The following is a 17,963-nucleotide window of genomic DNA, read 5'->3' as shown; positions in this document are numbered from 1 at the left end:
ACCAAATCACTCCATCCCAACAATTTTCAACCATATCTATTTATTTATTTTCAAACATCTAATTAAAATTTGCATAAAAAATAAATTATAATAAAAAATAAAATTATAGTAAATATGCAAATTATTAAAATCATGGATGAATTTCTGACAAATTTAATTACAGTTTGGCCTAAAATAAATATTATAAAAGAAAAGGAGACGATCTTTTTGAACAAAAAGGATTAAGGGAAGTAGAAGAAAAGCAAAGGGGGGAGAGATGCTTTATGAATGTCGGTCTTTTTATCATTATCTTTGGGCATAATGTTGGATGTTTCTTTGTCCTAATAAACTCTAACAACCATTAATTAATGGTAAATTTTGTTGGAAATATGGCTTTGCCTTATCTTTCTACTATGGTTATCCGTTCAGTTTTTTTTTTTTTTGTTAGAAATCACGACTCTCATAATGATATGATATTGTCCACTTTGAGCATAAGCTCTCGTACCTTTGTTTTGAGTTTTCCCTAAAAGGCCTCATACCAATGATGATAGTATTCCTCCCTTATAAAATCATGATCTTCCAGATATTTTTATCTGTCAATAACTTGGTTAATTATTATTTAATTTTATTGTTTATCAAATAGCATTCAAACTAAAAATAAAGTAATTATCTACAAATATGGATGGGGGATCTTGGAATGGGATTTATTTAAATTCCCAAGGGTGGATTTATTGCATGCATTAATAATTTGAAAACATTTATCAATTTATTATCATTTAACTAAATTTATGAAGAATCTATGTAGACAGGGATGTAGCTAATATAAATATTAATTTTCTAGAAAATGGAATCACTCTAGAAATATATAGATGAAATTAAAAGATGATCAAAATAAAAAAAATAATCAGGTACGTGAGTGAGCACAGTAAGAAAATAGACAACATGAGAATCAACCATCTATTAAAGGCAATCATTATTCTTCAGCTAACAATAATAAATATCTAACGTTCCACAATCACTCCTCCATTTCAGACCTTTAATTGCAGCCTCTCGTGTGGGCCATTTGTTATATATATATATATATAAAAAAGAAGCACTAGTGTTAAATGCATTATGATATGGTTGAGTGGGAAGATGTAGAGGATGATTGTATCTTATTCACAATCATGAAATCATGCTTAGAAGCTAAATAACAAACAAATATGATCTATTTTATACCCTCTACTCACCTTATTCTAATATCTTATCTCTTTTTTATATTATTAACTAAATTAAATATATGTATTCACCGTTTGAGGGAACAAAATATTCTTTATAAGGGTATAGAAACTTCTGCCTAACCAGCCGTGTTTTAAAATTGTAAGGAGAAGTTTAAAAGAAAAATTCAAAGAGACAATATTTGTTTTAAAATTGTAAGGAGAAGTTTGAAAGAAAAATTCAAAAAATACAATATTTGCTAGATGTGAGCTTTAGTTGTTAGAAATGGGTCATGCTATGCCAATAAGGACGCTGAGCCCTGGATGAGAGTGGATTGTGAAATCCCACATCAATTGTGGGGAGAACGAAATATTTTTTATAAGGATATGAAAACCTCTCTCTGAGAGAGGTGTTTTAAAATTTTAAGGGGAAGTTTGAAAAGAAAAATTCAAAAAGACAATTTCTGATACAGATAAGCTTAAGTTGTTAAGAATGGTATCAAAGCCCGACACCAAACGGTGTGCCAGCGAAAATGCTAAGCCTCGACGCGGGAGGACACCAATTGGTGTGCCAACAAGGGACGCTAAGCCCCAAATGAGGGTGGATTATCAAATCCCACGTCAATTGGAGGAAAAATAAAATATTATGGAAACCTCTCCCAATCACCTCGAAGGGAGACTCAAAGAAGACAACATCAACTAATAGTAGGCTTGAACTACTACATATTCGATTTCTCGCTGTTTGAATTTTTAAATCTTAAATACGTACTAAACACGGATTAAAAACTTTAAATAGTGCTTAAAACATGCTTTATAGTGATTTTGCCACGGTTAAACCCAATATCACCTAAAGACCTAGTTTTAACCCTTCAAACCTGATTTTGATGGTATGAAAGTGATATTAACCATTTCAAAATTACATCCAAAATGCCCTACTTCATTTAGTAATAAACAAATGCCACGACAAATGTTCGAGTCTCCTTATTCCACAAGTTCATGAACAAAATAATAACAATAATAATTAATTAATAACTGTAATTATTCGGAATATGTCTTTAATTGTTTCTGAAGCTCACCTATTAATCAATCATTCACATAATTTAATTAATGAAACTATTATTGCCACAGCGGTAACAAATTATTACAGTTTTACAACAAAAGAGGATCAAATATAAACAGACATTTTCAAATCCAATACATAGCAACATTGAAGAATAATAATTTAGTTCAACCTAACATACAAAAACAAGCAACAGATTTAGGGGTAATAAAATAATATAGAAGGTAGAATTAGAAGTTTAATTTTTACCTTGGGTATTGCTTAATCTAAGGTTTAATGATTATTGTTGGAGTAGTTGGAAAGGTTGGGTCTACAATTGATGTAATTTATTATCCATGTCTTTCTTCTTTCATTTATAAGAGGCTGGTCAGCATGCATGTGATTTTACATAAAAACTTCTATATACTCCTTAATGGGGCATTCCCCAAATCATATAAACACTCGTAATTCCTTTTATCCAACATAGTAATACCATTTATTCAACACTTCCTCAACTATTTTAAATAATGATTCAAGCTATGCAATATCATCTAAAATATGGGTCATTATCAACATTGCAAAAAAAGAAGTTGTGTATCCATTCTAAAATAGGGTAAATTGGTCGCATTAAATGGACTCGTTGAAAATGATTTTGATCTAGTTCATGGCCTATTAGAAGTAAAAGGTGCTCTATTGGGATTGGGATCCTCACGGACAAAAAAAGATGGCAGTTGATTTGGTAATGATCGAGTGACATTGTTTCTTCGGTCCGAATCTAGGAATCTCTTAGATATGATACAAAATGGATCTTGTTCTATTGTTGAGATTTCTCTATGAATAATACGAATTGAAGTTTGAAGAAGGGGAAGGAGGAGGAGTCCTTGCCCCGCAACAGATAGAGGAGGATTTATTCAATCACATAGTTTGGGCTCCTAGAATATGGCGCCCTTGAGAATGAATTGGAACTTCTCTATTGGGCTAGGTCATTTCGAGACAAGTGGATCTTTCTAATGAAGGGAAGGTCTGTTTGACATCCACAAATTGCTCAACAAGAATCGGACAAGCGAGGAATGCTAGGGTAAAAAGTTTGGGTAGAGCTAAATCTAAATGTTGGCTAGGTAAACAGTAGTTATGAATCCTTGCAAAATTAATCAATAAGTCTAAACTTTCAATTTGGCCAAAGTTGTTCAAGCAATTTACCTGGAAGTCCCTATTTTATGAGTCCTCCATACCTCAACAGTACGATAAAATGATTGTTCCTGAGGCTAAAAAGTGAAGACAGCTGTAAAATAAGAATTAATAGCTTGGGGTCCAAGGGATCATATTAAATCTCAAACAATGATGTGATATACTATACAAGTCTATGTCCTACAATTTAACCAAATAAGCTCAAATTCCCAATCTGCATTGCACAATGAGATCAACAGTCATCACCAAATAAAAGAGATCAAATGAACTGTTGGATTCAAATTTTCAAGCAAAAAACTGCTACATTCTTAAATTTTTAATTACTGAATACATTTTCAATAGCAAGCTAGCTTAATTATTGCATTTTCATATAAATGTAGGTCCAAAGAATAAGAAAATGATTTGGAATTTATCTCTCAGATCATACTTTCCTAAGTTGTGCATATGCCAGAATGATTAGGGGATGGAATAAACATAATACCAGCCAACATGGAGTAACATTGACTCAGGAATTTATTATTATTATTTTAATATTCTACATGTTCTGAATAATATTTTTAAGAATAATGATATTTTTTTTATAATAAAAATATTATAGTTTATGTTAGTGTGTCAGGTTAGACTGTTGCATAGTAAAGCTGGAAGTGTAGTTCAAGAAAGAAATCGAAGGAATAATTTGTTGAATAGGCAACTCTATGTTGAAATTTTGTCTTGCTTTAAAATGAGACCATACAGTGGTGTGTTTATTTATTTGTTAGTTAATTCATTTGAACATGAACTCAATAGTAAATACGGAGTACAATTAGCTAATTCCACCCCTCGCATATATTGTCCTCTTTGGACTTTTCCTTATAGACTTTGTGATATCCCACATTGGTTGGGGAGGAGAACAAACTACCATTTATAAGAGTGTGGAAACCTTCCCCTAGCAAACGCGTTTTAAAGCCTTGAGGGGAAGCCCGAAAGGGAAAGCATAAGGGTGTGGAAACCTTCCCCTAGCAGACTCGTTTTAAAGCCTTGAGGAGAAGCCCGAAAGGGAAAGCCCAAAGAGGACAATATCTGCTAGCGGTGGATCTGGGCCGTTACAAACTTTCCCTCAACGTTTTAAATCGCGTCTATTAGGGAGAGGTTCGACACCCTTATAAAAAATGTTTTGTTCCCTCTCCAACCAACGTGAGATTTTACTATTTATAATATCTCAAGCTCACCACTAATAGATATTGTCTTCTTTGGACTTTCCCTTTCGGGCTTCCTCTCAAAATTTTAGGGAGAGGTTTCCACACCCTTATAAAACAATGTTTCGTTTCCCTCTCAAACAAATATGGATCTAACAAAACTGAACAAAAACCCAATTTCAGATGAAACTATGCTTAGAAACGGGAAATGGATATACGATATGCATATCGACATGATAAGGAGAGGTAATCAGGAGATACCAATAGCAACTCTGTTACTGACCTCGTCTCAGAATGTTGCATGATAAATTGCTCTTCTAGACAGTTCAGCAGCTTCTTCAACTGATAAATCGTACCGGTAGCTGCAGACACGTTGGAAATCAGAATACCTCAACTCCAAATTGAAGTTTGGCATAGTCAAGAATTACTAATTGTACATGAAGGAATGAAGCATAGCAGTGTGTTAAAAAGTAAATTTCTCTAACTTTTTCAGGGGTATGCTAAGATTTTTGTACCAATGATGTTGGGTTACAAGTTTCTATTTCGATGAAGATGAAGGACAAGTAAAAGCAAAGATGAATACCCATTGTCCAGGACACCATGCACATAAGGTGAACCAGATTCAACTGACATTCGAGTTCCTTTCAATTCTCCTCCTTCACTGTCAAATAATGCAAATAATACAATCCAAGCTGCAATCCCATAAGGTATTTAGGAATCATGGATCTCCACAATAGTATTGAACATAATCTCTAATGGTTTTGTTTTTGGACTTCCCCAAAAGGCCTCATATTTACTTATAAACCCATGATCATTCTCTTAATTAGCGAATGTGGGACTCCCTCCCAACGATCCTCAACATGGTTTACCATGGAGAACACACGAATCCACCCAAACACTCGGCTAACCGATTTTTCAGGAGGAAGACCAAGGGGATTCTTGGAATGGCAAAATCAAAACGGAATGGTTACCAACTAGTTTATGCGGTCCGAAAAGATATCAGGAGTTTGTTTGGTTAACTATCAAGAGAGTTAATTGTCCAAAATCTTCAGTTCCAATTCCTTCAATTAAAACAAAGTGGACCAGACCTTTCTAATTGTTTATAAGAGAAAAGGACAGCTTGGAATCAATAGGAATCAATAGGAATCCAAAAACTAACCTTGTTCGAGACGGTCCCCTATCAAGTATCTTTTTTTAACTAAAATTACAGTTAACTTTCTCCATTTGCAACCTCTCCTCTACGCCAGGCGCACCTGAAATATACTTCGAGTGCAACCTGAACTGCACCCATCTTTTTGCAGCTCACTCCGTTGTCTAACCACAGTTTGCCACATGATAAACTCTTTTTTTTTGTTTAAAATATATTTTGTTTTTTCAAATGTGGGTGGATTTGGCTACAAAAAAATGAGTTGAACCCAAGATGCACTCAAGTATTTCTCCATCACACCGCCCCTTAACTAATTGCCAAAATTATTAGGTGGGGTCCTTTCTAGATTTTCCTTTCGGTAACCGTCCAAACCCACCGCTAATAGTTATCATCCTCTCTGAATTTTTTTTTCTGGTCTTCCCCTTACGGTTTTAAAACACGTCCGCTAAGGAGAAGTTTCCACACCTTTATAAGAAAGACTTCGTTCTCCTCTTTCCTTTCTCTCTTTCTTGTTATGTCCCAGCTAATCAGACCCCTCAAATAGGAGTAGGTGCAAAATGACCGTTTTTCCTCTAATATTGGCTTCTACTTTTTTTTAATATTACAACTATCCCGAGCCTAATTTCTTTCTTCATCGACTTGATCGGTCTCCATGGCCTACAATAAAATCTCATCTCATGACCTACATGTATATGAATCTTAGGAAGGAAAGCAAGAGTCATTGATACCTCCTAAGCTCGGGTGTTACACATGTTCACTCACATAAGCACAGAATTTGGAATATCAAAAGACGTCACCGAAAAAAGTGGCTGATTCCTGACCAGTAGTGTCCATCTTCATTATCAAGATCTTGTGGAAAATAAACAACAAAAATCCAAATAAAACATTTGTTATTAACAAGCACAACTGAATATAGCACACACAAGAAGAAAGCTCCTCTGTCGCCATCGGGCGATCAATTATAAACAACGAAGGCGAAAACTGTACACATAGTAATAAACCCAAAAATCAGAGTCTCAGCTAACAATCTCATCCTCTTTCTGCATCGTCTCAGTAACCAAACTGATTCCACAACTATTGCTACAAATCATATTTGTAACGTGATTCAATAAAGGAAATGATCATAATGAAATACAACAAAACTTTCGGCAATCGCCATTATTTGAAGAAGATAACTGAAAAATACAAGTCGATTAGCGAACAAGATTTCGACGATACCGTTTAAAGGATGATGCAGAGACGATTGCAGGCGTATATCGAGGACGACGAACAATGAAGTGAACTAAACGAGGGTTATTGTAAAAAATGGCGCCTTCTTTGAAAAAATCAGTATTTCTCGACTCCTTTTTAAACTTTTAGTTCATGTGCAGTTACCGTTTTACCCTTGTGAATTTATGAGACTATATTCTCTAAATTTTATGTTTCAATCGATTTTTATGTCCTTCGTCGTATTTAATGTCTTGCTTTTATTTGTTTAATTTTTTAAAATATTTTTTATTGAATTTTTAATTTATTTATGTTATTTGAATTATTTTGTTTTACCATTGTCATTCATTTAATTATTAATTTATTAATAAACAGAACTAACCGTTTGAGATACTTTTATGATATTTAAAAATTATGTTATCCAAATTTGTCATTACAATTAAATATATATTAATTTTATAATTTATTTATTATTATACGTGAAACAAAAATTTAAAACATGTTGGTTCAACTCCTAATTAATCATTAAAAAATAAAATTTACACATTACAATAATTCTTTAAAATAACTATTTTTAATAATAATAAACTGAAATAAATTTTGGAACCTTATCCTAGGACTTATGTGCTAAGAATTTTCATTCTCGTTCCCACAAAAATAAATGTATAATTTCGTAGAAATATATAATGAAAAAAATAGAGTGTAAATGAGAAACAAATCTCTGTCCCCATCTCGGCTTATGGATATCTTTATGTAGATTAAAACATAAGGTTTGAGCGTGGAGGGGCAGTGGTATCCACTAAAAAATAATCCTTATGGAACATCGGCCGTGGATCCAAATTAAATGCTTATAAGTCAATTCTAGCCCACGTTCACCATTTTATTAAAATTATTTTATTTTTCTTTTAATTAAAATATGAGTTTATTATGACCCAATCCATAATTCATCCAATGAATTATATGAAGATATCGAAGTCATGTCGAGCAAGTACATGAAATTTCATTTTCTCAACAAATCTTTCATATTCTCTTTTCGCCGTTCACAGTATGTAGTTGCTAAAAGGTCAAGGATTCAATTGGATGAGATCATATTCTAGACCAGTGACTAAGTTATATACGATGGTGAACTTAAAAAAAAAACATTAAATAGTTTTATCTTCATTAAAATTCACACATTTTATTATATTATTAATTGACCTATATATAAAATAATTGGAGATAAAAAGAAAATTCCTTGTAATTTAAGTTTTTTAGCAATAAATAATTGAAGCCATTTTGCACTGTCATACAACATTTATCTCAACGGTTAAAATGTTTAAATTTTTACTATTGGTAGTAAAATGAATTTGGTAAAAATTAAATTGAAAGGTAATAGTTAAGTCTATTATGAATTGAGTTTATAAATTGAGTAGGTAAAGTCACAACTGCTAAAAACAAACAAATAAATTAGTTAGTCAATCTTTTTTTTATACCACACTCCATTTTAAAAGGATAAATTTCTAAAAATTAATTCATTATTTTGATACACCAACAAACGATGACGTTTAATCGAACTCAGAAAATGATAGAATTATTAATTTTTTAATATATTTTAGATTTTATTTAATTATATCATAAGGTATATTTCAACGTGAATTTTCGCACCCAATTATTAAAAAATTTATTATTATTTTGTTAAAGCACCTTTTAAAAATTACTAATACTAACATGTCTTTAAACTATTATTTTAATATCAAATAGATTATTAATAAATTTAAAATTTGTAATAATAAATTATATTTTAGATACAAATTTAAATTTTTATCTAACAATTTTTTTAAAAGTAAATTTATAAATTGTATTCAAATTTAATAACTATTTATTGGACACTATGGTAATTATAATTGTTTATTTATTTTTTAAATCTATAAAAATTAGGAAACAAATTTTTTTAATACTATAATATTGCAGTCATTTAATTTCTACATTTTACACGTAATTTTGTGATTATTTATTTTATTTTATTTTAGAAGTCTTCTCAAATTATTAAAACCATGAAATATTATAAATTTTCTGCACACCTTGTAGCCACGTCATTGGTAAACCACGTGTATGGTTTTATTTCTTTCATTGTCTGTGCAAAGGACGCGTGGGCTTTATTATGACGTAAGAAGAGATATTTTCTTTAGGAAATTCAGGCGAGCCTTTATGAGACAACGAAATAATTCAACACGTTATAGGGATTAAAAAATATATAAAATAATCAGACGTGTAAAGCCACGTGGTGACGACGAGACGATATCTCCGGGAATTACTCGTTGACAACGTGGACACAGATGGAAAAAGGAGTCCACCTTGGAAATTAATATAAAATGACGGAATCATGAGTTTACTTTATTTAAATTAATTATTATTTTGGTTTCAAAATTTAACGAATAGATTTTCCTTTTCCTTTTTGGTCAACTTGACCACGCTATTAACGGATCTAGTAGCCGACATGCCAAAGTTTCAGCCACTGTCTTGAAAACTCCATTTTTATCAGAAAAATCTATAATTACAAAAGTTATATATTGTAATTAATTTTAACTTTATAAAATATATATATATATATATATGTTATAAATTTAATTCGCTTATGTTTCCTTTGAAACTCTATTGAATTTAATTGAACCAATTCGCTGCTTAATCCACTATATTTATTATTTAACATATTTAATATTTTATTATAGACAAATATCTACCTATTTGTCTATAATAAAATAAGTAGACATATTTGTCTTATTACCGTAAGTATGTTTCCATATATTGTTATTTCAATTTATTATTATTTCTATATCTTTGTAATTTATTTAATTATAAACATAGAACTTTCACACACTATTTAGGTGCAGTGGATTAGGCAAACATTCTCAGTGAGACCCCACGATAGATGGAAAGAGGAACAAAATATTCAATATAACAGTGTGAAAACCGCTCTTAAGCATACGCATTTTAAAAAGTAAGACTGGCGACGATACGTAATGGATCACGATGGACAATATTTACTAGCCGTGAGTTTAGACAGATATATTTGTTCTCTAATACTCTTAAAAATGATTTTAAACTATTTTTAAATTTTAATTAAATGTTTTGAAATAAATATATATAGATAATTTACGAACTAACTTTTAATTTTTATTAAAAAAATTGAATAAACATCTCGAAACAATCCAACTCAATAAATTTAAGTTGGTTCTAAAAAGACGTCTCAACCCAATCGATGAAAATTTATATTCACTTTTTCTCGAAATAAATTATAAGAAATTAATAATATAAAAAATGTATTTTTTTTTCATTAAAAGTCACAATTATAAATAGAAGGTAAATGTGTGGAGGTGGGGTTCAAACTGCTCTTGGTTACATAGATTAATTAAAAATACTTTTATTGAAAAAAAATTAAAGTAATTTATACTTTTTAAAGTTAAAGTATCATTCTTTTAGTTAATATAATTTCTCCGCGTGGTTCTCATAATTTCAATAAATTTAAATTTAGTCATATAAAATTAATTTTTATCAAATTTGATTAAGTAATAACAATAATATTCAAATAAAAAAGATTAATGTAAATATATTTTAATAATTTATTAATAAATTCTTAATCGATTTAATTATTAATGCATGAACTACAAATATTAAATTAAATTAAAAATCTTATTTGTTATTATTATTTATAAAAAAAAAATGGCACAATAAAAGGTTACAGTTTAAGCACAAATTGGTCCTACGATCCACGTGGAAAATAATTATTCTCTATTGAATAATTTCAACTTTAAACGAAAAAAGGCACACTTCCCACTGTTCACTGAGAAAATTGTTGTCATTCCATTAAGACAGCACATAGATAATAGTTTGAATATATTTTAAAAATAAAATTTTAATCAATTTATCTATATAATAAAATATCAACGAAAATACTTTAAATATGTTTTTTTAAATAATTTTCAAAATATTTTTATGTTTTTCATCCCTATGTGTTTTCTCGGTGTCTAAATTAGTTAATTACTAAGCTATAAATTCTAATATCAATATCCAAATTAAAAAATTTAACAAATCCTGATTTTTTTTAAATATAATATTTTATTAAAAATATAACGTATCATAATGCACGTTTAAACCTAACGACCCCATTTTTTATACCATATTAAATTGTAACTGAGTCTATAAAAAATTAAAATTCCTTGTATTTTAGTCGTCTAAGGGTTCTTAGTTATCAATGTATTCCGAGTATAAATTATATTAAGTGGAATTATTATTAGAAAATATTAGACTGATGCATAAAACGAACCACCATTTATAAAGATGTGGAAACCTTCCTCTAGTAGAAAGCGTTTTAAAGCTTTGAGGGGAAGCTCGAAAGGGAAAGCCCAAAGAGGACAATATCGGCTAGCGGTGGATCTGGGGCATTACAAATGGTATCAAAGTCAGACACTGAACGATGTGCTAGCCTTATTGCTGTTATCCGAAGGGGAGTAGACACGAGGCGGTGTGTCAGTAAGGCCGCTGGGCCCCAAAGGGAGGTGGATTTGGGGGCAGTCCCACGTCGATTGGAGGAAGGAAAGAGGATGCTGGGCATGAAGGGAGTGGATTGTGATGTCCCACATTGGTTGGGGAGGAGAATAAACCATCATTTATAAGGGTGTGGAAACCTTCTCTTAGCCGACGGGTTTTAAAGCCTTGAGGGGAAGCCTAAAGAGAACTATATCCGCGGGAGGGGGTGTTTTTTTTTTTAAATTAATTAATTAATTTAAAATCTCAAAGATCCGAGACCCAATCGACGCGATAGGTTTAAAATACTAGAGAGTTATCCCCATCACCAACAGGCTGCCACATCGGAAAGGGTAAAAGAGGAATTTTCTTTTTAAAAAAACCCTAATTTATTTGAGCCTGCTCATAAATAAATTGGGATTTAAAAATTAAAACCATTTTCCATGACAATAATAGTCACTTGCCACTCACGCCCATCTCTCTCCTCTCAAATCTGTTGAGTTGATATTGCGCTTTCGAATAACTCTCTCTCAAGAGTTTCGATCTCCGATTTGATGCATCAACTGTAAGGAGATGAAAGTCTACAGAAGATTCAGCAGCGTTTGAGCTTCTGTTTGATTCCTCCGAGTTTCTCTATTGCTGTTTTATGAAGCCTCCTTGGTCGATTCTGCCTGCCCTTCTTCTCTTCTGGTAATTTTCAATCTCAAATCTGTCTCCCTTTGAATTTGTCATCGTTGCTAGTGATTCTTCACTCGTTTTTGTTGATTGAGCTGTTCGGTTGTACGGATATATGATTGTTCGTTTCTCGAATCTTTCTGAAAGTGGAAGGCCAGTTGGCTGCAACGGGTTCTTTTTTCTGGATTATTTCCGCTTGGAATCTCCGGTTAGAGTGTCGTTTTCAAATTGTTTAAGAAATTATTTCCACGGAAGGGAGACGGGAAGAAATTGGAAGCAATTCGAATGTTTGGGATTTAAATGGGAATACGAATAGACGTCTGTCAACATCTAAGTGGGCGTAGTATGATTACTTGGTTTGAGTTGAGGAACCATGAGTATATTCAACAACTGAAGGTTGATGTAAGATTTAATTGGTTTTTCCTGCAAAACTCTTTAATGGACATTTAAGGATATATTTTAATTTTTGAATATTTGCAGTGTAATGTAATTTTTTAAAAACTCTCAAACAGGAACTTGCTAATTACTTGTTAATTGAAGTTTCAGCTGCCTTTTTTTTTTTCTCCATTTTATTCACAGTTTCATCTTTTTGGCAACTCAGATGACATAGATTTTCCTTGATGATCAAACCATGGATGTTCCGGAGGTTGAAGAAATATTTTTTGCTGCCGGTGATGCCAAGGTATGAGCTGAAAGCTATTTTCTGTTTCTTCCCAGATGGTTGTGAATGAATATGCCGTTGTAACTAGCTTCATGGGAGGGAGGGGTGGGTGCTCTCTTCCCCTGCCCTTTGCCTGTTTTCTTTTGGTTCATCAATATATAACCAGGTTTCTTATTAAAATAGAAAAACATGAAAGAAAACGAACTTTGATGCGTCTGTTCTGCATATCAGTTCCAGAAGATTTCCTATCAAGTGTTTCTTTGTTCAACTCACAGAAGTTATGAACTGAAGGCTTTTTGTTTAGGAAGTAACTATTTTCATTTGATACTGAGAAGTTTTCAAATTACTAATGAAGAACTTTTTGTTAACTCAAAATTATTTGAGAAATCAAACTGCGTATGTAATTTTTAATGGCATGACCGAAGTACATGACACTGCTTTCTTAGATTGATGTAAAGGAAAAGCAGTGATATCAATATATAGTGTTGGATTTTGTTGGAAGTTTTACTCCTTTGTCTGTTTGCTTGGCTGTGATTTGGGGTGCTGGGATATGTGAGGAGTCAAGTTTCCTTGTAAAAGTTATCTGTTAATAGATTGAATTCTTAAGTTGTAGTATGTTTATATTGGATTTTACGGACGTTTAAGTATTTACAATCAGTCAAACTACTTTAGTCTAGAGATATCTGTTTTTACTGGATGCCATGTTATCTTTCCTTGGTATGAATTAATTTTTTTCTCACATCTTGCAGTTGCATGGAGAAATGTACAAGAAGCTCGCTGCAATTTATGGTCAAGTTATGTCAATTTTCCCTTCCTTGGAAGCAGCACGACCTAGGAGCAAAACTGGTATTCAGGCTTTATGTTCGTTACATGTTGCTCTTGAGAAGGCCAAGAATACTCTTCGGCATTGCTCGGAGTCCAGTAAACTCTACTTGGTAGGACAACAATGATCATTTTTCCAACAATTTTCTTATACAACTTTAGATTTCATCACGAGTAGCCAACCAATGTATACAACCATTATGCTCTACTTCCTTTTTCTTCTTCTGAAAGTCACTAATGCTAGTGGGTTTGCATTTGTATGACAGGCTATAACTGGAGATGCTGTTCTAGCCAAATTTGAGAAGGCAAGATGTTCTCTTGAAGCTAGTCTTATCTGCGTTGAAGATATTGTCTCACAATCAATTGGATTTCAGGTGAAAATTGTTTTGTTTTATTTCTTCTTTTCCTTTCTTTTGTCATGCTTTTAACTGAACCTGTCTCCTGAATTGATGATTGGAATGCTGTATTTATCCCCTTTCATCGGGCAGAGTTTTGGAAGCAGCATAGTGAAAGTTCATGATTTTGATTTTAAAAGGAAAGTAATCTTAATTAGTTATTCATTCTTCACTTATTCGATTACGTAATGAACTCAATGACGTCTAGAATCTTGCACACTTCGATCTCTTGCATTTGGAATGTGCTAAAAAAGACTCAATAGGCTTATAGATGGATTTTAGTATGTCCATAACTAACTATCTAGTGTTTTGTTTGACTGCAAATGTATGGTATCATCAATGGCTTATGTTAATGTTACTTTTTCCAGATTCAGCCAATAGTGAACGAACTCAAGAACACTGTTTTCTTACTCGATCCACTCGAGAAACAGGTTGGTGATGATATCATTGCACTACTCTTGCAAGAAAGAAAATTTGATGATTCCAATGGCCACAATGAGCTAGAGCATTTTCATATGGCTGCCACGAAACTTGGAATTACCTCATCCAAAGCAGCCCTCACAGAGAGGAGAGCTCTTAAGAGACTTGTAGAACGAGCTCGCTTAGAAGAAGACAAGCGAAAGGAATCAATTGTAGCTTATCTTTTGCATCTGATGAGGAAGTATTCTAAGTTATTTAGAAGTGAGGTATTGGATGACACCGACTCACAGGGTGGATCAACTCCTTGTTCTCCTACTGTTCGCTGTTCTCTTGAGGACAATGGACTTACAGCAAACGGTCAAGCCTTTGAACAGCAGCTTTCAAAGCTTAGTTCCTTTAATTTCAAGCCAAATTATAGGACATCAGGGAAGATGCCTCTTCCACCCGAGGAGTTGAGGTGTCCAATATCATTGCAGCTAATGTACGACCCTGTAATAATTGATTCTGGGCAAACATATGAAAGGATCTGCATAGAAAAGTGGTTCAGTGATGGTCATAAAACCTGCCCAAAGACCCAACAGAAGCTCTCCCACCTGTCTATGACGCCTAATTATTCTGTGAAGGGTCTCATTGCTAATTGGTGTGAACATAACTGTGTTCCGATCCCTGATGGTCCACCAACGTCACTTGATCTGAATTATTGGAGGCTTGCATTGTCTGATTCTGAGTCTGGAACATCAAGATCTGTGGACAATGTTGGTGGCTCTCACACGTTGAAGGAAGTTAAGGTAGTTCCTTTGGAAGAAAGTGGATCAATTAAAGTTGATGAAGAAAATGAAGCAGATGATAATACATGCACGGAGGAGTCGTCTAATTTCATTACACTGGAGAGTTGTGTAAATTTTATGACAGTAGTGACTGAAGAGGGAGACTTGAGAACAAAATGTAGGGTTGTGGAGCAGATAAGACTTGCACTGAAGGATGATGATGAAGCTCGAATGTTGATGGGAGCCAATGGCTTTGCTGAAGCACTTATGGAATTCCTAACTTTAGCTCTTATTGAAGAAAACGCTGATGCTCAGGAAAGTGGAGCCATGGCTCTCTTCAATCTTTCTGTCAACAACAACAGGTCTGTACTCTTCATCTAGACCTACTTTTGACAATGAAAGTACATTTCGGCCATGAGGTAGTCTGAATAGTGGCCAATCTGGCATCTTATTTGGATAATTGTCTGCATATTTAATATTTGTGCCAAGGAAATCATGATGAAAGAGATAGCATGTCCTTGAATTGATTGTGCCAAGGAAACTAGGATTTTATGTCCTTGAATTGATAGTTGTCTGCACATTTTCTCTTCATATTAACCCAATCTGCGAACGAGACTTTGTTTTTGTGGATCTTTCTCGGTCAGGGGAAAAGAAAAAAAACGTGTATGTTTGTTCTCGTATCTCGATTGCATCATGCATGTCAATTATTTTCTTCTCATATTTCTTGCTACTAATTATGGGGTCTGGTTATAGTTCTTGCACAGTTAGTGACATAGGATATAAAATAGGTAGGAACTATTGGATTATTTGATGCTGGTTGAACCCCTGGCCCTCTCTTTCTCCCTTGTGAATTGATGGCTTAAACCGCCCAATGACGTAGTTGTGATCTTTTTCTTTCAGAAACAGGGAAATGATGATTGCAGCGGGTGTAATCTCGTTATTAGAGAACATGATTTTGAAAGCCAATTTACATGGACCTGCAACAGCTCTGTATTTGAATCTTTCCTGCCTAGAAGATGCCAAACCTATCATTAGTTCAAGTAGAGCCGTTCCTTTCCTGATCCAGCTGCTTACTCGTAACGGCGAATCCCAAACCAAGCTCGATGCACTTCATACCCTCTATAACCTTTCAACCACGCCCTCCATCATTCCTGTTCTTCTCTCCGCTGGTATTATCGCTGGACTTCAATCCTTCATCGCAGCTCCGAGCGACAGCACGTGGACAGAGACTTCTTTAGCTATCCTAATAAACATAGCTTCAAGCCAGTTGGGCATAGAACAAATAACTTCGGCTCCAGAGCTTATCAGTGGGTTGGCAGCAATCGTGGACGCCGGCGAACGTGCCGAGCAGGAGCAAGCTGTCTCGTGTTTGTTGACTTTGTGTAGAGGGAGTGAAAGATGCAGTCAAATGGTGTTACAAGAAGGAGTGATTCCAGGATTGGTGGCAGTAACAGTAAATGGGAGTTCAAGAGGGAAAATAAAAGCTCAAAAACTTCTGATGTTGTTTAGGGAGCAGAGGCAAAAAGACACAGCCGATACCATTCAGCAGCGAGATGGAAATAGCGACGTAGCAGCCATGGCTGCTCCAGACTATAAGCCATTATGCAAATCAGTGTCGAAGAAAAAGATGGGGAAAGCTTTAAGCTTTTTTGCGAAGAGCAAACGATTTTCACTCTACCAATGTTGAGCCCATCATCCTTGTATATTCTGCTGTACCATATATATATATATATGTAAGTATGTATATTTCTTTCTAGTCCCCTTTGTATCCTCTCTCTATCATCCTTCCTTTGGTTTCCTTTTCTAGTAGGACTAGAATTGTATAGCTTTCTGTAATTAATTTTTTTGTTTCCTTTTTTGTATTAAAACATGATATAAACAAACTATATGTGTTTTTTTTTTCTCTTGGCTTAAATTAATAACAATACTCTTATTTTGTCTAAAAAAAAATATTTCTAAAATTTTAAAGACTTTAATAGAATTTTTAAATGTACTAATAGTTATCTATTTTTATTAAAAGATTATGAGTATCAATGTTATTTTCGATTGTTCAAGTGTATTTTTGAAATAAGGTATTAGTTAAAATTCAATAGTATATATACATTTTAGTTTTAAGAGTATTAATGGTAAAAATAAAGGATATTTAGACCGTTAAAGAACAGAATTAAGTGACAATAAATATCACAATTAGAAGACTTTTTGTCTTTTAGTTGAACTATTATTTAAGACTATTCATATTATTGGATAGTTTGTAGCTATATATGTTTGAATTATCATTTTGGTCTCTTTATAGGCATGCAAGGTGATTTGAAGACTTTTATTGATAGTTTGTAGCTCGTAGTTGACCTACGCTTAAATAATCTTTTTTAGCTTATTTAGAGGCATGTAATATTCAATTTTGGAATAAAGGTGGAATACAAAAGCCTTATGTTTGAAACTCTTTGATGTTGTGTTTCTTTCGGACCTTTCTCTAAGTTTGATGTTAAAATTGATTTGATGTTAAAATTGATTTATTGGATTAGTCATAATCAAGCCAATTATGGAGTGAGTTGTCTTCAAATCTAAGTGTGACCAAATCTGATAGTTATTCATCCTTCTAACTCGTTCTTGATTGAAATCAATTCGTTAAGTTAGCTTTATTTATGAAAGTTTGTGAGGATACGAAAAACCTCTAGGCTTGCAAAATCTAGCATTATTGGCGTTCATCGTAATAGAATACAGTCCATTCCATCCCAGAAAATTAGAATAATTTATACAAATTACACCGAATTATGAACAAAAACCATGTAA

At 33.0% G+C, this 17,963-nt stretch overlaps 1 protein-coding gene and 1 long non-coding RNA gene across 4 annotated transcripts; one reads left to right on the top strand and one right to left on the bottom strand.

The window, feature by feature from the left end:
* Positions 1-4,672: 4,672 nt before the first annotated feature.
* On the bottom strand, positions 4,673-7,034 carry LOC111458254. The gene is made up of 3 exons (XR_002713074.1): positions 6,943-7,034; positions 6,453-6,573; positions 4,673-4,939 (listed from the first exon to the last, which is right to left on the bottom strand). It is a non-coding gene; the product is annotated as an uncharacterized LOC111458254 (long non-coding RNA).
* Positions 7,035-11,860: 4,826 nt separating this feature from the next.
* Positions 11,861-17,073, top strand: LOC111458295 (U-box domain-containing protein 45-like). Of its 3 annotated transcripts, none has more exons than XM_023100846.1 (6): positions 11,861-12,123; positions 12,710-12,790; positions 13,519-13,704; positions 13,858-13,965; positions 14,355-15,535; positions 16,074-17,073. In XM_023100846.1, the coding sequence occupies exons 2-6, from the start codon at positions 12,740-12,742 to the stop codon at positions 16,858-16,860; spliced, it is 2,313 nt and encodes a 770-aa protein (XP_022956614.1). In that variant the 5' UTR covers positions 11,861-12,123; positions 12,710-12,739; the 3' UTR covers positions 16,861-17,073. The 3 variants fall into 3 exon arrangements, with proteins under 3 accessions (XP_022956614.1, XP_022956615.1, XP_022956616.1); XM_023100847.1 differs by having other exon boundaries at positions 12,684-12,790; XM_023100848.1 differs by lacking the exon at positions 11,861-12,123 and adding an exon at positions 12,486-12,504.
* The last annotated feature ends 890 nt before the right edge of the window (positions 17,074-17,963 follow it).

Source organism: Cucurbita moschata, unplaced genomic scaffold (assembly GCF_002738365.1).
Source record: "Cucurbita moschata cultivar Rifu unplaced genomic scaffold, Cmos_1.0 Cmo_Scf00021, whole genome shotgun sequence".
Lineage (NCBI taxonomy): Eukaryota > Viridiplantae > Streptophyta > Magnoliopsida > Cucurbitales > Cucurbitaceae > Cucurbita > Cucurbita moschata.
Note: the sequence above shows the minus strand (reverse complement) of the source record. Positions and strands in the feature narration are given on the sequence as shown.